This window comes from Guillardia theta (genome assembly GCF_000315625.1).
Source record: "Guillardia theta CCMP2712 unplaced genomic scaffold GUITHscaffold_42, whole genome shotgun sequence".
NCBI lineage: Eukaryota > Cryptophyceae > Pyrenomonadales > Geminigeraceae > Guillardia > Guillardia theta.
The window spans coordinates 465,932-484,898 of NW_005434632.1; the positions used below are offsets into that span (position 1 = coordinate 465,932).

General features: G+C 51.3%; 5 protein-coding genes across 5 annotated transcripts; 3 read left to right on the forward strand and 2 right to left on the reverse strand.

The window, feature by feature from the left end:
* Nucleotides 1–51: 51 nt before the first annotated feature.
* GUITHDRAFT_109971 (hypothetical protein) lies at nt 52–4,171 on the reverse strand (the record flags this gene model as incomplete). Its single annotated transcript, XM_005831109.1, has 11 exons — nt 52–254; nt 325–1,165; nt 1,215–1,298; nt 1,351–1,620; nt 1,669–1,791; nt 1,839–2,012; nt 2,066–2,510; nt 2,559–2,692; nt 2,738–2,934; nt 2,991–3,339; nt 3,389–4,171. 11 exons carry the CDS (start codon nt 4,169–4,171, stop codon nt 52–54), a joined length of 3,603 nt encoding a protein of 1,200 aa, XP_005831166.1.
* A 526-nt stretch (nt 4,172–4,697) lies between these two features.
* GUITHDRAFT_153086 (hypothetical protein) lies at nt 4,698–5,557 on the forward strand. The gene is made up of 4 exons (XM_005831110.1): nt 4,698–4,919; nt 4,978–5,119; nt 5,175–5,389; nt 5,438–5,557. The coding sequence occupies exons 1-4, from the start codon at nt 4,746–4,748 to the stop codon at nt 5,537–5,539; spliced, it is 633 nt and encodes a 210-aa protein (XP_005831167.1). The 5' UTR covers nt 4,698–4,745; the 3' UTR covers nt 5,540–5,557.
* A 5,112-nt stretch (nt 5,558–10,669) lies between these two features.
* On the forward strand, nt 10,670–11,254 carry GUITHDRAFT_109973 (hypothetical protein; the record flags this gene model as incomplete). Its single annotated transcript, XM_005831111.1, has 1 exon — nt 10,670–11,254. The coding sequence occupies one exon, from the start codon at nt 10,670–10,672 to the stop codon at nt 11,252–11,254; it is 585 nt and encodes a 194-aa protein (XP_005831168.1).
* Nucleotides 11,255–11,920: 666 nt separating this feature from the next.
* On the reverse strand, nt 11,921–13,153 carry GUITHDRAFT_109974 (hypothetical protein; the record flags this gene model as incomplete). Its single annotated transcript, XM_005831112.1, has 1 exon — nt 11,921–13,153. The coding sequence occupies one exon, from the start codon at nt 13,151–13,153 to the stop codon at nt 11,921–11,923; it is 1,233 nt and encodes a 410-aa protein (XP_005831169.1).
* A 155-nt stretch (nt 13,154–13,308) lies between these two features.
* Nucleotides 13,309–15,608, forward strand: GUITHDRAFT_109975 (hypothetical protein; the record flags this gene model as incomplete). The annotated part of the gene is made up of 3 exons (XM_005831113.1): nt 13,309–14,409; nt 14,462–15,476; nt 15,532–15,608. The coding sequence occupies 3 exons, from the start codon at nt 13,309–13,311 to the stop codon at nt 15,606–15,608; spliced, it is 2,193 nt and encodes a 730-aa protein (XP_005831170.1).
* Nucleotides 15,609–18,967: the final 3,359 nt, after the last annotated feature.

An 18,967-nucleotide genomic window follows, 5' to 3' on the forward strand; every position in this document is an offset into this window, starting at 1 on the left:
CGTTGGAACTGTACCATGAAATTCAGTCAAGTCTGTGGGCCGGCTACTAGGCTAGCCCGTGACGGTCACTGAACCAACGTGGGAGAAGAGCAGGTTGCTCAAGTACGTCTGCTTGCTCGCTTGAGAGTCCTCGGGCCACTCCCAGTAGGGGACCACGAGCACGGGGATCATCAGCTCCGCAAGGTGCCGATGCTTGAGCTTGGTCGAGCCCAGAGGGTGTCGACCGTTGCCGTCCGGCCTCACCGTGGCCGAGCCTGTGATCACAGAGAAAGTCAAAAGAGAAGACTGATGACTGCTGGGGTGAGCTGGGAATCATGAACTCACCAGGGCGTGTTTCCTGCGCGGATCCAGCAGAATATGCGTAGTGGTAGGGACCGTCGACTTCAAGGGCGATGCCGAAGGTTGGCAGCCAGGCGTCGACGACGTAGCGGGAGCGAGGTTCCATCCATTCCTCCTCCACCTCGACCCCCATCCCCCGCAAAGTTCTGATGACGTCGCTCTGGAGCCGAGAGACCGTCAGGCCAGCTCCTCCAGCCAGGCCCCTGCCGACCCCAGCTGCCACGGCCTTCATGGACGTGGACGAGTCGAGGAGGAGGTGGGAGGGGATGCTCTTCGAGGCCATTTGGAGCTTCTGCTGCCCCTCCTTGTAGCTGCCCTTGATGTCCCGCAGAGCGCAGTCGAGGAGGTACTGGTGGACCTGAAAGAGGCAAGCGCGGTCCATGTTGGCGATGTGAAACTTGATCGCATCTAGCAGCCAGTCGTGGACCCTCCCGCTGACTTGTAGCGCTGCGACCGACCACGCGATGTTGGCAACTGCCTGGCCAGAGGAGGAAGCAACGTCGAGGGAGACCAGCTCGTCAACAAGACACTCGACGACTCCCTCGGGCCCTTGGATGTCCAGTACTGCCATGGCATGCATCGTCATGGAGATGGATTGAGCGGATGGAGAGACCCTGTCCTTGTCCCTATCCCTTCTCCTCTCTGCTGTCATCGTGGACCCTCCTAGCCCACCCCCCACGAGTTTGATCAAGTGTTGGAATACAGCCTGATCGCGCAGGCGCGAGTTGGCGTAAGAGTTGAGCACCATCGAGGCCTGCTGGTGGGAAAACTGCTGGGGGGGTCTGCGGCGGATGATCTTAGAGAAACTTCGGAGGAGGTTGAGATCCTAGAGCAGCGTGTCAGCCCCGACCTATGAGCAGGATGCAGCTCGTCACCTGCACCTTGAGCCTGGTCATCCCATTGCAGATCATGGCGATCGCCTGCGCGTCGAGAGAGTCCGGCTCTCGGGTCGAGATGGTCTGTGAGCTACATCAGCACGCTTCCTCTCGCTTCCTCCTCCCTGCTTCTCACCCATGCATGAGAGAGGAGCATACGTAGTAGCACGTCGTCCTTCCTGCCGAGCCGAGCGAGGGCGTTGATAACCAGCGCGAGCTCCTGAGCGCTGAAGGAGGAGGGAGGGGAGGCCTTGCTATCCTCCTCGGAGTAGAGGGAGTAGGTCGCCTCGATCAGTGCCTGCTTGACTTGCTCCTCAACCTCTTCGATTTCTCGCTGCTGCCCGGCCGACAACTTCCTGCTGCTCTTGTCGAGGTTGACAATGAAGTTGAAGATGTTGGCTATCCCCTGCAGAGGAGGTGGTCAGTGTTCATTCCGACTGTAATCCTCTTGCACCTGAGCATCAAAGTAGCGTGACTTCATGGAGCCGAGAAAGCGGAGGACGGCGATGAGTTGGGTAGAGGTGTGGTCAGAGCAGGCGTGCTCCAAGGAGGTCAGAACCATAACAGCATGTTTGATCTGTCAGGATGATGAGTTCAAAAAGCTTGAACAAGCACAGGTTCAACCGAGGAGTTCTCGTTGAGGGATTGCACGGCTACCGACATGACTTTTAAGATCGCAACCTCCAGTCTGCTCTTCAGTTGTTGATTTCTACAACCTGAGGATATCATCGTCGTTACAACAACAAAGTCATGGAATGGTTTCTGACACAACTCACTTGTCTTGAAAGACGTTAGCATCTAGACAGTAAAGACGTAAACTTTACATTTATGAGTGAAAAGAAGAATGTTACCTTGAGAGTTATTGCTTGCGAAGGAAAATCCCAATCGTCACATTGGACGGAATCGAACAAGATGTTGAGAATCCTTTCGTTGGATGGCATCTTGCAAACAGCATTCAAACAGGAGGCATCTGAGACAACGGTCACTTCCTCATCAAGGATTGAGCATGAAACACTACAAGCTGAGGCGCTCAAAAGCTGGTGTCTGACGCAGAACTCGATTTCCGTTGTAACGACCTCCCAAGCTTGATTTAGCTGGAACAAACTTGACGAGTCTGTCTGCATGTGCTCTCCTTTACGAGCATCATTATCAACCGCTCCCGCCACGAGAGAGTCTGCAACAGCATGTGCGAGAACAGAGAGGTCAAAGGCGGAAATGGCTGATTTTGACATAGTTGTGCTCCTCTTCCTTTGCGCTTCCTTCAAGGACCCCACAGCAGCTTCCACACAAAGTCTCCTGCCACGTCATCGTCAGGAGACGTCGGATGGGGATGATGCAGGTTACAGGGCGAGCAGAATAGTCTGGTCTACTTTCTCTCTCCCAAACCACCGGAGGAGGAGGAGGAGGACTTCCACGTCCCCTAGGATCTCCCTGCTTGCCGCCGATGCCTCCAAGCTCAGGTCGATCAGCGCGTGTGCCTGGTTGCGAGTGTGAGGGTGAAGAGTCGCGAGCAGCACGCTGACCGTTGCTCTCATGATGGAGGAAGATAACAAGCTCGCTCGTGAGCTGCGGGCTCTTGCAGGCGAGTCATTGTTCGGGTCCTCCGGAGCTGAAGAAAGCCTGCTGAGGATTTCTTTTCTCTCCTCCATCCGCAAGCTTCTTGCCATCAAGACATTGAGAAAGTTCTCACAGTTCACATCCCATGAAGAAACGATCCTTGCTGTTCAAGACCAAAGAAGTCAGAACAAGACAACAAACATGTAACTCTGTGCTTACCCAGGTCAACAACAGATCTAGAGTCCAACTTCACCTCCTCATCCACCATCTTCGTGAAGTGCCCCAGTACCTCTTGCAGACGCACATTGGAGCCCGAGAAGGCTTCTGCTGCCATGGCCATCGTCTGCCCCTGGTAGCTTCGCGAGGAATGGCGCAAGAAGACTGAGGAGAAGTGTCCCAGCACCTGTACGTCCAGTCGCCCGAGTCGCTTCAGCCCGTGCGCGATCAGCGCTGCTGCTTGCAGGTCGATGGTTTGAGTCGGCCTCCTCAGCATCTCAAGAGCCAAGAATGTAAGGACAGGATGGTTCTGTCTTGCCCTGTTGCATCCTCCCACAATCATCGCGATGCCCTGAGGGGACCCGGTCGGTCAAGAGGCGAGAAGAGGAGCGGGAGCTTACCTGGGAGCTGAAAGAGGAGATGTTGATCTTGTCCAGGGTGTCAAGAAGGCACTTGATCGTCTCATTCGCCCCTTTCAGCTGTAAAGAGGTCGGCTGGGAGAGCGCGTTCACGAGGGTCGACACAGTCTGTCCGTCGCACTCCGTGTAGTTGTTCGACCTGTCGGCGTCGGCGACTATTTCCTGTATCCGCAGGCAGCTTGCCTCAAAGAACGAGGTGTATTTGCTCCAACTCTTTCGTAGAGCGTTGAACGCCATAGCGATCTGCTTTAACCGTAGGGCTCGACAGTTCGTTTGTAGGCATCCAACACAAATCTCTTCGATGTCCTGCATCTTGACAGCATGAGAGGACGGGAGGGTTCGTCCTGCCCTAGTCCCGTCAAAGCTATTCAATTTTGAGAGCACGCGAGCAGCATCTGCAACTTTCATACGAGCATTGCTGCCTCTACCGGCGGCCAGGAGGGGGTGTATGGTTTCAACCATGCCGCAAAGATCGCGGAAGTCTTTCAGGAGAGGAAGCTGTATTGGCGCCGTCCTGGGAGTTCTACCCTGCTGTCGTTTGAGGTTGTTCTTCTGATTAACGTTCTGCGACATGGAAATGCGGACGATGTTGCATTCTCCGGGGCGCAAGTGAAGGGCTGCTTCCTGCTCCCTCACGCCGCGGAGCCTTCGAACCAAAGGGCAGCACAAGCTGTTAGAGGCACGATAAAGCTGGAGGTCATGCGTTATCCTAAAGCTCGTAGCGCACTGGAGTAGGAAGATGGAAAATGAGATCGATGGGCGCATCCCAGTCCCAGTCTGTTCCCAGTTGCCGCGGACGTCCAACCTTGTTCCTCCTACCCTTGTCTTGCTCCCGCTCCTTCTGCTTCTGCTTCTCCAACTTCTTCTTCTTCCTCTGCCACTGCTCCCTCCCCCCTACAGCTCAACACGCACCCCGACCCCCTTTCTCCTGCTTTTGTTTCATTGGTTGTTTTGCCTTTTACGGCTGCTCCTGTATGAGGGGGATGAGGGGTACAATCAATTGAGGATCAGATTTGACTAAAGAATTTGTGTAATTAGTAACGTCTTGTAACGTTTTTCTTTGGTCACCGAAAAGAATTCTTTTCGAGGACCAGGAGCAACGAACTGACCAAGGACCCACCTTCTTTCCCGAGATTGTCGGTCAAGTGGGTGGGTGATCTATCCTACCATGAGCTTGACCATGAGCAACCCCATGCTTCGATGCTTGCTGTTTATGATTATCTGCTCGAGATGTATCGCCGTCTCTCCTCTGAAGATCTTCGCAGGCATGGGATGGGAATGGAGAGCATTCTTCCACGGGGACTTGCGTGGAAACTTTCAGAATCATATCAATTCAACAATGCCAAATCTATTGAATCGCTATCCTGAAAGCGAAGCAGAGGAAAGGTATGATGTTTACGCCTGCATCGAAGAAAGTGTTGGGTATAAGGTTCGTGGTGATGAACAATCGGAATTGCTGGAAGTTAAAACTCGCCTTGAAAGAAAAAAACGAGGTGCAGAGCAATGGCAAAAGGTAGCTATTTCTTTTTTGTTGCAACAAGGTTGTCAGACTCAGCTCTCCATTTTTGCAGGAACTTATTCCCCGTCAAGCAAACAGCAAAGGGGTATACCCCACTCTTGCGAATGATGTGAAGGCCCTGCTCAAGTCGGATGGCCGAGAAATAAACAGCGTATCCGAAGTCAAGCTCGACAAATCGAGAATAATCTACAGAGGTACGAGCCGCGGATCAGCAGACCAGCACTGTCTTGACTGTGACACACATTGCAGTCTATCATTCGGGTACGAGAGAGCCTGATGAGAAGTACAAAGGAGTTTCGGTCGAGTGCACATTGATCAAGACTACTTCCGGCGCAAAGTTCACATCGATCTGTGTAGAGCACAGCAAGCATGCAGACAAGATTTACTCTGTCATTGAGGAGCTGAAATTGTCAGAATTTGAGAGAGAAAGGCTCATTGTTTGTCAAGAAGCCGACCAAGCTCAGGTGATGTGATTTGGTCTGGTGTATTTCGTGTCATGACGCAGCCCACAGAAATCATGGTTGAGTGTTGCCTGCATGGGATATCCAGGTTTTGTGAAGTTCTTGTCCGATCATCAGAATGGAGCTCGTCATGGTGCAATGTCACATGACTGAATGTAAGGCTCTCATTCACAGCAAATATCAAACAAAAGTGGGCAAGAAAATGTTTACTGTACATATTTTCCGGCTGAAATGTACAAATATTACACATGTTTTTCTCATACACTAGAATACACAGGCGGTTTGAAAAAGCATGTCATAAAAAAAACGACAACTTCTGCTCCACTTGACGCCGGGATATCTCCTCATGTTCGACCATCCTGCAAATCAGGCATGTTAACTCGGGAATCAATTAGATTCACCGCACATGCAGCACAACAGATCAATGTCCTCACAAACTAGAGTATAGAATCCTCAAGATAATTCAGTTCCTAAGGTGAGCATAGTTTGACACATCATCGGACATCGAAGTTAAGAACGCTCTAAAACAGCACGCATCGCAATTTCACACCTTGTAAAATGGAAGCGTTGCCGGGAGTAGTGACCGTCTACCATTCTGGATCAGGTCAGTCCGAGGTAGGAGATTGCTTCTTCCCTATCCACATCGAGACTTCAACTCTGCCCACCCTTTTCTCCTCCACACCATACGGTATGATTGTCCTCGATCGTATCTGATCAGTCACAAGCCGCGCTCGTGCTGTGGTTTTCAACCCCCAGTTTAACACCCAGTTTCAAATTTCACCACAATCTTCAAAACTGAAAAGGTAAAGTTGAATCATTGACTCTGAATTTTGATAGGCCGGCTTGGCCCGGCCAGGCTGCCGGCCGAGGCCGGCTGCGGCGGCGCGACACTGAGCTTCGGAATCACCCAGGTCGGAGTTTCCCGAGAAAAAAAAACAAAACTTGTTCCAGACCCTACCCCGTCTTCCTAGAAAAAGTTCTTTGAAAGTACCGGTAGTGAAGCATCAAACACTTGTAGCATCGAATCAAGGCCAAGCTGTTCCCCTCAAGTCCTCGGTCCTCTACCACGCAAGGAGCAATGCACTCGAAGGACCTTCACGTCCCTCCCCACATCACCAAGGCCCTTCTTGCTGCTAAGGAGAAGGAAGCTTCCCAGGAGTTTCAGGTCGCGGCCAGTTTGACTTCATGCGTGCTCGGCCTCGAAAACTTCCAGCTCAAGGAATCCAACTATCACCCGGAGAGAGAGATCTTACAAAAGGCGCATGAATTCACATCGACACTCAGGACTCGCAGGTTCAGCAATGAGACTGGCAAGACTGAGCGTCGTCATCCGCAGGCTTCCGCGTCCTCAGGCTCTCCCAAAAACAATGACCTGCATCAGCATTCCACTCTTCCTCTCTGCGTTGGCACCCAGGTTTGGACAACCGCGGACCAGGTCAATCAAACAGAGCGAAACAACAAGAATAATTATCAAGACTCGAAAGGCTCAAAAAGACCAGAAGAATGGCATTGGTAGGAGGGCAGGTCCGTAGGTAGACTACTACGGCGAGTCGAGGGCAGCAGCCTGTTCAATTTCCTTGATCAGCAACTATCAAAGACGTGATATCGTGAATAAACACTCAGAACATGACAGCCCATGCAACACTCTATTTCAGGTCCATATTCAAGCAAACATTACACAAAACTGTCCGTGAAGGCGCTGCAGTTCTCTGTCACGCATTGCAAAACAATGTTGGCGTTGTTTTTCGATTGAGCAAGATGTAGGGGCAGGAGAAAGTTTTATTTGATTCAAACAAGGTTTGTAAAGTTTCTGCACGATTACAACTTGAGGTTGGGGACTGCAGTTCCTGTCTCCCAAGATCGCCGAACCGTTCACTTCAGGACTAAGTTACGCCGGCCGCGGCGGAAGCCGGTAGGACCGTACAGTGATGGCCGAGGACGATCCTTTTATAGTCGAGGGGAACCACCAGGGGTGGTGAGGCTCCTCACGCACGAGCGAGCATCCCTCGTGCGTCCACTTAGATCTGTTGCTTGCTCCTTCTCGAGGTTCAGCCAATCGTACAAGTGGAGGGTAGACCACTCGTTCTTTGCACGCTCTGTCGCCCAACAGAGGTTTTACTCCAGCGATCCAGTAGCCGTTAGAGCCCTTACTGCCTTCGTGACTGTAAGAGAAGACTAAGAGAAGACCATAGCTTCTCTTGCTGCCCACTCTTGCTCACTAAGGATCCTTCCTGCAGAGGCTTGAGCTAGCACCTTCACAGAGCTCTGATAATAACGAGGACAATCAGGAGAATTACGGCAGCGGCGAGCCTGGTTTGCCAGTGACCCTGAAACTGTCACACGCTATCACAGGGCCGGGCCGTAGACTGACAACTGAGAGCCAGCGAGAGTCGGTAACCTTTGATTGTTTATCACTAACTTAATACACATGTGTAACATTACAACTTGACTTTACAGCTTTCATCACAGAGTCAAACTCTAGACATAACTACAGAGACAGGCTGACAGGTTTGGGCTGTAAGGAGAGAGGAAGAATGAATATCTTGCATATGAGTCGGATGAATAAATTCGCTTTCTGGAGTTTGTTCAGTTCTGACATAAATCTGAAATCTCGCTGCTTTTTTCATTTGGTCCGGACCCAGTTTGTCTTCGCGTTCAATAGAGAATGACAAATATCGAGTGCTGCTCAACGGAGGAAGGTTGATTGAATCGTATTCCACCCTCTTCTCAATGTCACCCAAATTGTTCATTGGCTGTACTGGCTCGTTTTTCCTGTTCGTCATTGTCATCAGAATGAAAGCTATAATGCATAGCAAGACGACAGCAACAGAGACGATGATCAGTGTCGTCTTTTCAGACACTGAATTGTCAGAGGCGGTTGACTGTTCGACTTGGAAGTTGATCTTGATGACTTTCGGCAAACCCCTTTCTGAAAGGAGTCGGTTCACAAATTCGATATTCAGCCCTGCAATCAAATCCTTGGGTTGATCTGTCTTGGTCTTGTACACAAGGCTCGTGTGTTGTGTCTCTTGCTCGGATTTAATTGATTCCGTCGCCAAGCTGTCCCCAATGACACCACACTTTGAAATGAGGTCTACAAAAACCTGTCTGATTTTTTGTTGCAGTGGACTGAAGCTCTCAAGACTGGTATCCAGCAAGACCGTGATGGTGACGGAGAAGCAACCTTGATCACACTGCTTGACAGGTGCTTGAGGACTCGGAGGATGCTTCTCGTCTGCTGCCTCGATGCATTCAGTGTTCCATGCCCCTCCCCCGGGCTTTGTGGTACCGCTTGGACAAGCCACGCATCGCCCCGGAGAAGAGCTGCTGTAATCCATTCTATACATGTTAGTGCCGCATGGCTCAAAGTCATTGCATGCAGTTGCTCCCTCTGCTGACCAAGAGCCGTTTCTACATTGCATGCAAGTCGCTGTGTATGCCGCACCTTTGGGAAGATACTGTCCTGCTGGGCATGCAGAACATGTTCCAACACTGTTCCCTGATGTCTTGTCCAGAAAAGAGCAGTTTGCACGGAAATACCCATCACTGCAGGGTCCGCAGCAGATGCTTTGGGTACCTGTACCCTGGGCCTGGCACTTCCAGCCCGTCTCAATTGTGCAGAGAGACGAGCACCCATCCCCATTTACAGTATTCTTGTCATCACATTGCTCGAATTCCTGTACAACGCCATCTCCACACTTCGAGGATGTTTGAGAGCTATTTCCGGCATCCACCCCCTTCTTCGCTAAAAGAAGAGCTATCAGTACGAAACGCTGATGTATTCTCATCGTGTTCGTGATGCGCAAGCACGAAGGAACGATTCAGGTGGAGTAGACAGTCCTTGTGGTGGTGGATGGGGTCTGGTTTTGGTTCTTCCTCCTAAGGAGGTCTCAAGAAGGAGTAAACGAAGCAGAAAGATACTGTTCGGGGGCGGGAAGGGCACGAGCAGGGCAGGGGGTCTGCACTACGTGCAAAGTACAAGGGATACAGAGGGAGGGGAAGGAGACAAGGCGGGAAATCGAAAAAATGTGTTTTCGATTAAGAAGCCCATTGAGTAAAAATCAAAAAGATTTTTTTTGAGGAACTCATAACGAAAAGATGTATTTTCAGGGAGTTGCATACAGCTGGAGGGACGTAATGGAACACCAAAGTGCATTTTCGCCTTTGCTCACCCCTTATTTTCCCACTTCTTATCAGGGTACTCTGGGGGGAGGTGGTCAAGGAAAGGGGCGTTGTTGGGACCACGAAGGATGGGTGGGGTCGACGCAAGGGAGGAGACTACTTTGAACTATAAGGGTGGGGTAGACACAAGGAAAAGAAGGGGTAGTCTGATCGGTATCTGCGCACTGAGTGTGGAAGGAGGAAAGGGGGGTAGTAAAGCCACGAGCCAATTAAAAAATGTGTTGGAAGGCACTAGAATAAAATTGAAAAACATTCAACACCCCCACCCTACTCCTCCACCCCCTCCCTCAGCTACTTCACCCCGCTCCCACCCCCCCTCCTAGTCTATTTAACCCCTCCTTGAGCATTTTAGGGAGGCGGCCCCAACTCGGAGAACCCCTCACAACCTGGCAAGGAGACACAATCGAGGCGGGCTCGATTTCAGATACATTGAGCTAAGTTTCAACCAGGGTCATCTTGAACCGGGTAGGGTGGATACTTGAAAGGGTGGGTGCAAAGATTGAAAACAAGGGGTAGTGGTTAAAAAAATAGAGTTGCCGAGTTGGGGTAGTCCGCACAGTGATTCCTCGAAACATGTACAAGTTTTTTAATAATTGTAACGAAACATGTACAAGTTTTTTAATAATTGTAGTGAACAGTACAAATTAGGCCTGTATAAACTTTCCTCTTCTAGAGAGTTTGTACACAATTCTATACTATCAACAATTTGTCTCTAAAAATAGTCAATCACAACTTGATTTCTATCTATTTTTTAAAAATCAAAAGTACGACACTCATTTCACCAGTACTGTCTGCAAGAGTACTCATCCCTGAAAATCGTACCACAATAGGTTTGAAGCACAAATACGCCCCCGTCAGTTCTTCCTCCCTCCCGCCGGCGGTCAAACCTGACCCCTTGCTCCCTCCCGTCTTCATCCCTCTAGGCTCCGCGCATTTGCTCGGTCTCGTACGGTACGATCCTAGAGGCTCCCCATCCGGCCCTGCTCTGCAAACGGTACTCCGTATCTGTCACAGTGAAGCGCACAGTTCAGTCCTGCATCATTCACCCTACAGCCGTACCGTTGACTGAGTTAACAGTTCAGTTCGATCAGAGGTTGCATCATGAATCATGGGCATCTTGAGGTTAACCCCAAGCTGGACGAGTTGATGCACCGGTCTGACGGAGAGACCCTAGGACGGCACATCGACGAGGCCTCCCAACTAGGTTCAGATCTTCTCCGTAAGTCCCAAGCCCCACGCCATGGGCATTCGTATCACCCCGAGGCAGTGGTGGTGAAGGCAGCTCATGAATACACTAAAATGGTCCACCGCGACCTGGATTATCTTGCCACGGAGCTCCAATCGGAGCACCACAAAACCAAAGATTCGCTTCCTCTTCATGAGCGCGATCACAAGAGTGGTCATGGCCATCAGCATGGCCATCACAATCAAGAACACCAGCCAACTGAGCATCATCATCATCATCATCATCATCATCATCATTCATCAAGTCATGATCATGTTTCAGATCGTGTTGGGAAGGTCGATTCTCTCTGCTCTAGGAAAATCCATGTTTGGACAGGACACCATCAGGGTGGACAGCAGGTGGCAACCAGTTCAGAATCTGTCAATTTTGGAGAAAAGCCCATTGAGCTGGTGGACAAATTCTACTACGACCGTGACGACATGGTTGAAAGGCTGATGTGAAACAGGCAGGATTGATTCCTGGATTGTGCCCTCTTGCTTGAGATGTTTGTTCTTCTTGGAGAGCAAGTGAGGTGACTGAGTGACAGATCCTTGCATGTTTCTCGAAGTTTTGATCGCCACAGAGTGCGGAGGAGCTCTCAACCAAGATCATCGTTGAGTTTAGAGTCCAGTCTGGTGTTGCAATGAATTCTGGATTCTTGACAGAAATGTTTGCGATATTCTAGTCTTACACAAAAATGAATAAATGTTGAGATTCCCCATTACATTTCTTTCACGGGTTGAAAGGACAAGTAGCTTCTGATAGGTATTTTGCACATTGTTCCGGTGATCCAACGTAGAAAATCTAACACACTAGTCAGACTTTGATGGTCGGTATTGGCACAAATTCTGTTACGCACCTCGGCAAAGTTTCCTGGCCAGTACCTGCATGCTGTAGTCAGCATCGATTGTACTCTATGTTGGCATACAAGGAGCGTGGATAGATGAGTGAAGTCAGCCTATGGCGAGCTGCCTGCCGTGTGGTATATCAGAGAGGAGAAACGTTAGTCGCCGGACGGTATGTAAGGAGAGGAATGGGGAGCATTACCAGCCGGGTAACGAGGCTTCTGAGATGTTGAGCGTGCAGCAAGTGACCCTGCAAGCAAGGCGCTCACTGGTATGCATGGTCTAGTTGCTCACAAGGCCATGCACCTTGAGCTCGCGTATCTCCCCCGATGCCTCGTGGCAAGCACGGCCATCCCTCCACAGGGCAACCCTCTCGGCACTCCAATGCAAGGTGCCTTGTGCTTGACCCCAATCCTGATCTGATGAGCGGTCGTCGTCGCTGGAATCATCCGAACTCCCCGAGGAGCTCGCTGATGTCTGCTGCTCTTTCTGTTGCTTTGTCAGATGTCTTGATTTCTGTGCAGAACGACTTGACTTCTTGTCTCGGTCCTCAGGATCTGCCAAGCAAACGCACAGAATGCAACCTGATGGATCGAATTGACCGTAGCTGAACATTGTGAACAAGTCTGCGATCGGGCTTTTCTCTACACGTCTGCGGCCTGCAGCAAGGGTGCAGCAATAATCCAGGTACACAAGTCCAAATCTGAGGGATGGAACAGAGTCTACGAATGCCCTCACACTCCCGTGAAACACTGTACAAAGATTGGACCCACAAATCTTCAAATATGTTTCTGTGCAGTTGTTGGGCACGAAAATTTCTTCTTTGCAGCTTCTCTGATCAGAGCTAGAGAGAGCTCTCACTGAGTTGCAGGACGCACCATCCAGAATCAGCATCTTCTTGTTTTGCACTGTTCTGGACAGCCTGACAAGGATTTCATTGACAGCCGTCTTGTGTATGGCCGACTCCCGCGAGCTCGAGAAAGTGTCCTTGCGTGTGAGCCATCGATATCTGGACGGGACTTCACAGAAAGGAACCATTTCATGTCTGAAGCTGCAAAACTCTCCTCTACTACAGAATCCTCCTGACACTACCCAATCCCAGCACATGTCCGAAAAGAGCTTCCCAGAACGTGAGAGCTGTTCATCCATGGACCTTTTGAGCCCGTTGTGCCTCTCACGCAGCAAGTGCGAAGCATGCTTCAGTTCCTTCTGCTCCACCCTATCGACCAGGAAGTGCAGGAGCCTCCTGACCTCTTTCTCGACATAGGCCGGATTCCGAGGATCCTCCTTGAACTTCTGCTCCTCAGATGCAGGAAAGCCGAAGTTCATCTCGACATTCTTCCCTCGGATCACCACTGGATCGCGCCTGTTTGCTTCGACCATGGCCCTTGCTTCCACCGCGGCCCCCATCTCGACTATCGCTGTTCCGAACCCATACCAGATCCTTACCGAGAGCACCGAGCCGAACTTGGAAGCACAGTCAGTGATGTCGACCTTGCTGGTTTTCTTGTGCATCCTCTTGATATGAACTATGCAGCCAGTTCGCTCTTGTCCCTGTCCCTGTCCCTGTCCCTGTCCCTGTCCCTGTCCTGGTTCAAGACCATTGCAAACACCATCTCGGCTCTCCATCTCATGCTCCAGCCCCTTCCCAGCGGGCGGATGCATCGCACATGCGGGTCGCAGCCCTCATACCGCACGCTACCGCTGCCGAACTGCTGCCGGAGAACATGGGGGGTTCAGAGGCGGTGGAGGGGCATGAGGAGGCGGGAGGCGGCGGCGGGAGCGACCAGCCCGTGCTTGAGATGGGGCAGATCATACAAGTGAAGAGCAAGACCCTCGGACGGTTCAAGGAGGTGAGGGACATCCTGATGGGTGAGCACAGGAGCGAGTGGAACCAGGTTGTGGTGCAAGGGATGGTGACCGGGAAGGTGAAGAACGACAAGTACATCGTGGACTGGAACATCTCGGGTCAGAAGGTCAGGCTCTGTGTCAAAGGACACGTGCTAGCTAGGAAACGACTCTACGACGCGTCCTCCGCCTCGCTGAATCGAAGTGCAGGGCAGAACGCGCAGGCTGGTAGCGACGATGGGAGCACTGGGATGGTGGGGGCGGACCCTGAAGATGACGCTTCTGTAGGCGACGAGCACGATACCATACCGGCAGAAACTGTGAGTGCCCTGCAGTGCGACTCTGCGGATGAAGCGCTACAATGGGATGCTTGCGAAAACGGGGTCCAAACCGACCAACGCAGGGCCCTGGGGTTTGAGTTTGCCACCACCACCTTCAACTGGCCGGAGTCCATGCGGTCTGCTGATCCGAAGACTGAGTTTGACTGCTGGAAACTGATGTTTCCCTGGCAATTCTTCTTCGGCAAGAGTAGGAAGAATGGGTCCTGTCTCCAATGGACGAATGACAGCTTACCAGCTACTGTGGACCCTTTCACCGAGTGTGAATTCCTGCAGTATCTTGGTGTTGTCTACACTAAAGCTCTCTTTCCTAAAGGGAATTTCTTGCACTTGTGGGGGTCCGGCAATGGAGAACTGATTCGAGCCCCTGATCTGGGTACAAGGTACAAGGTGTCGCAGGATCGCTTTGAGCTCTGGGTGAAGCATGTCAAATTATGCTCCCCAGAGTACGAGAACGGTCACGAGAGTACAGAATGCATGTATCCGTTGATAGATGCATTCAATCGTAACAGAGTACAGAGCATTCGTGCTGGAACTGAGCTGTTTGTGTTTGAAGACGTCGATCTGCGCAGCATCTCCAATGAGGTAAGCAGCCTTTTATTGCTGGGAAAGTCTGTTGAATCTGATTGGTCTGCAGTATACAAGTAGAAGTCGCTCTACTTTGAATGGGGCAGCAAGTATCTGTAAGAGAGCTGGTATCGAATACACGAAGCTTGCAGAGTGTACCTTTGGGATTACACTTGCGTTGGAACCCAGGCGGGAGCTGGGCATGGAGTTGGATGTCAGCAGCAGCGCTGCTACACTCATCAGCGTTGCAAAAAAATATCTTGACAAAGGACATGTCATACACGGGAGCTCGGGGTTCTCATCAGTCGTGATTGCAAAGGCGCTGCTCTCGCGACAAACGTTTTTCACGGGGTTGCTCAGAAAGTCTCCGCCAGGCTTCCCGAAGAAGTTTTTGAAGGCTGACGCTGAGGCCTCTGGCGAACAGCAAGGAGCTACCAGAACCGCAACGGCCCAAGTTGAGCTGCAAGGCAAGATGCGACTTATCTATGGCCATGGCTGGATCGAGAGCGGACTGTCAGGCAAGGAGAAGAGACTTCTGGTTTCTACATGGAACACAACAGACAAGTCAGAAGTTCGCAGCGAGGACTCTGTCAGTGCAAGGAAATCAGGAGCTGACTCGTGGCAAGCACCCGCATCGAAAGTCATGTCGTCATACTTCACGGCAGCGACCAAGATCTACCTTAGCAAGCACAATGATCAGGATGAGCTGGAGCAGGAGAGCTCGATTGGGAAGCAGAATTGTCAGCTGGCCATGTTGTGCGACGTTCTCAGAACAATGGAACTGGACGCTTTCAAGGTTTACTGTGCCTCCAACCCTTCCGGTGGTCCCGTTCGACACATTGTGTACACTGAAGCGCTCTGTACGCAACTCTTGACCAGCGGGACTGATAGCAGTCACAGTCAAGGCAAGGCGAACTCAACTTGTGACGGGGGAGTCTCACAGATCATGGATATCGATGATTCAGGTGATTCGTCCAAGGGCATACACACTTTGGGGTTGGTGAATGACCATGTCATCAAGTGGAACTTGAGAACTTCTCAATCCTTCGATGAGAAGCGGGCCATCAGAGTCAGATGTAGAGTATGTAAGGGAAGCAATGGCTTAGGATCTCTAACGACATGTTGTTGCATATGTTGCAGCGAGAAGGATCGCAACAAACGGCCTTATGGATTGTGTGGGCCGACCACACGCAGGAAATGTTATTCAGAACATGTGAAGCAATTTCAGAAGAAGGGTTGATGAATGAATAAACAGCCGATTTTGAAGCCGTGAAACCTTTTTAAGCCTGGTAGCCTGGCCGTGGTGTGCCAGCCCGGCGCCCGGCCGGGATCATGGCAAGCCTGAAGTGCACTGTTACTATAGTACGGTACGCGGTACTGCGTACCGCGGGGGCGGGCGGGCAGGTGACCGCCCGGGGATCATCGGCCGCTCGGCGGGCGGCGGCCGGGGGCGCGGGCGGCGGGACTCCGTGACGGCGTCTCCTGGGCCCCGGCGCCGCGCGCCGGCGGCCCCCCGCGCGGCCCCGGGGGTTGAACGGTCCGGTCCGGCGCCGGCCCCCGACTGCGCCGGGCGGCCGGGCGGGCTGCCAGTGCCAGGGGCCCGGGGGGCCGCCCCCACATCGCCGGAAGTTCGGAACCTGTCACGGTCGGACCGTAGCAAGATCCGGGATGCCAGTGCCACACTGTTACGGTACCGGGCCCGCTAGCCGCTTCAACATCAGACGGTAATTGAAGGGCCTCGCCCCCCCGGCCCTCACGGAGTCACGGTCACGGGTCACTCAGTGCCAGTGCAGCCTCCGAGCCCGTGCGGCGGCGGCGATCGGCCCGGCCCCGGGCCGGATGGTACGGTCGGCAATTCGATCTCGGAGTCAGTGATCGGAGGTGACTCAGGCCGGGCTGAACCGGGCTGGCGGAGGCTCGCCGCGGGCCCGGCCCCCCGCTGGCTCCGAGGCTGGGCCCGGGCCGGGCCGATCACGGCTGCCTCAGTGCAGTGCTTCCGTGACTGCGATTCAGAGCTCGGCCGCCCGGGCCCGGCCGGAGGTGCCCTGAGGCGCACTCATTCATAATTGAATCACAAAAATAGCAACGCGGCCATTTGGCCGGTTATAGGAAACCTAAGGACCGGTCATAGCATTTGAATTCTGGTCCACTATTCAAGTAGACCACTTCGTAGGAAGTATAGGAGCAGACATATAGAGATGTCCATCGCCCTAGGACCAATTTGAAACGGTTTGTGTTTTGTCGAGCAGAGACGGGTGGGGTGATTCTGCAATATGGGTGATGCGCTCCAGGGGTAGTAACCCCTACCTACTCTCTCATGATTCACCATGGTACAAAGACCTACATTATGGTAGCGACAAGGGCTACCGAGAAATTAGTGGGTAGGTTGAACTTTTTGATAGGGGTAGGGTAGGGGAGAGTGCTATAAAAAATCTCAGAGCTCTACATGTTGCGGGAGGTGCAGATGTAGCACGGTTCATGATATGCTGGACGGGACAGGGAGGCGAAAGGTCGGGGTGGGGCAGGGAAAGGACAGCGGAGAAGAGGAGAAGAGAAAGCTCTCAGTGTGAACCGGTTACACAATTTATGGACTTGATGTGATGTGAAACAAACGGGGAAAGTTTGGGTGAACAGAAGCAGTGATGTTTGTACGTGAAAGAAAAATCTCTCGTTGGAATGCGATCACAAACAGGGGATAAACAAGTATGAACAAGTATGCCTTAGGATGCAGACGAAGGTTAAATCGTACAAGAAAGCTCGATAGAGAAAACAAAAGATCAAATTCATGCTCCCAGTGGGAAGTAGGAAGGACTGTCATAATTTTAGAAAAGCATAAGGTATGGTTATATAGTGTATCTGGATGTGAATAGATGATACGATTGCAAAATCTGACGCCTGGAAATGAAGACTAAGCGAGAAACTCATGACCGTGTGAAATGCCTCAAATGTAAAAAAGTCCACGATAACAAGACGATTGCAATCACCCATGAAAAAACTATGTATTTTGTACAAAAATTCAGCAACCCACAAACGCAAGAATTCGGTTCCATCATACAATTGCATCCGTCATGCTGCTCTCTGCGTTTCTTCGTTTTGTTTGCGTGTAGAGGCTCGACCGTGGAGCACAAGGCTTGCGGAGGCAGTGACCACACAGGAGGAACACCTCAATGAGTGGGAGTAGGCAGGGTCAGGTTTGGGAACTTGCTTCTTGTCAGAGTGAATGGTTGTCAGCTTTGCAGACGAATAACTCGTTGATCATCTGTATGTGAATCTCTCGTGCATGGTAGGAGTGCATCAGGTTTGGGGGGACTTGCTTTCTGCGTTTCTTCGTTTTGTTTGCGTGTAGAGGCTCGACCGTGGAGCACAAGGCATGCGGAGGCAGTGACCACACAGGAGGAACACCTCAATGAGTGGGAGTAGGCAGGGTCAGGTTTGGGAACTTGCTTCTTGTCAGAGTGAATGGTTGTCAGCTTTGCAGACGAATAACTCGTTGATCATCTGTATGTGAATCTCTCGTGCATGGTAGGAGTGCATCAGGTTTGGGGGGACTTGCTTTCTGCGTTTCTTCGTTTTGTTTGCGTGTAGAGGCTCGACCGTGGAGCACAAGGCATGCGGAGGCAGTGACCACACAGGAGGAACACCTCAATGAGTGGGAGTAGGCAGGGTCAGGTTTGGGAACTTGCTTCTTGTCAGAGTGAATGGTTGTCAGCTTTGCAGACGAATAACTCGTTGATCATCTGTATGTGAATCTCTCGTGCATGGTAGGAGTGCATCAGGTTTGGGGGGACTTGCTTTCTGCGTTTCTTCGTTTTGTTTGCGTGTAGAGGCTCGACCGTGGAGCACAAGGCATACGGAGGCAGTGACCACACAGGAGGAACACCTCAATGAGTGGGAGTAGGCAGGGTCAGGTTTGGGAACTTGCTTCTTGTCAGAGTGAATGGTTGTCAGCTTTGCAGTTATTCAACTTTTCTCCTTTTTTTTATTTGGTTTGCTCTTATGGTTTGGTTTTTATTTGTTTGTTTTTTTCTTTTTTGGTTAACAACAAGGTTTTCCTTGTTGTTTTTTTTGACTGGACGTTGGGTCTTCACCATCTTCAATGATGGCAGTCTGCTTGCTTCTTTGTTTTCTTATTTGTTTTTTCCTGAGTCGCAGGTGGTGTGGCTTGCTTTTTACTGGGTTTGTCTAGTTTCTTTCTCATTCTCTTTTCGTTCTCTCAAGTCTCTGGTTTACTGGTTTTTCATCGCAATCTCATGTTTACTATCTTGACAACACCTTTTGTAACTTTGCAGAGGTGAAAGCATCGGAATAAACTTTACGTTTCATTCCTGTGTCAACACATTCTTTCTATTCCTGCTCTAGTTTCTCGTCTCCTTCATCGAGTTGCTCTTACCTTGCCTCCTTCTTGTGCCTCAAAACGTATTTCTGTCCGTCTGTCTGTCTTTCTGTCTGTCTGTCTGTCTGTCTGTCTGTCTGTCTGTCTATCTGTCTGTCTGTCTGTCTGTCTGTCTGTCTGTCTGTCTGTCTGTCTGTCTGTCTGTCTGTCTGTCTGTCTGTCTGTCTGTCTGTCTGTCTGTCT

Bases quoted from the DNA above. Each gene is read 5' to 3' on its own strand.
- GUITHDRAFT_153086 (XM_005831110.1), top strand. From the start codon at position 4,746: ATGCCAAATCTATTGAATCGCTATCCTGAAAGCGAAGCAGAGGAAAGG. The intron at 5,120-5,174 runs GTACGAGCCGCG...CACACATTGCAG, and splicing joins ATCGAGAATAATCTACAGAG to TCTATCATTCGGGTACGAGA. The intron at 5,390-5,437 runs GTGATGTGATTT...CGCAGCCCACAG, and splicing joins AAGAAGCCGACCAAGCTCAG to AAATCATGGTTGAGTGTTGC.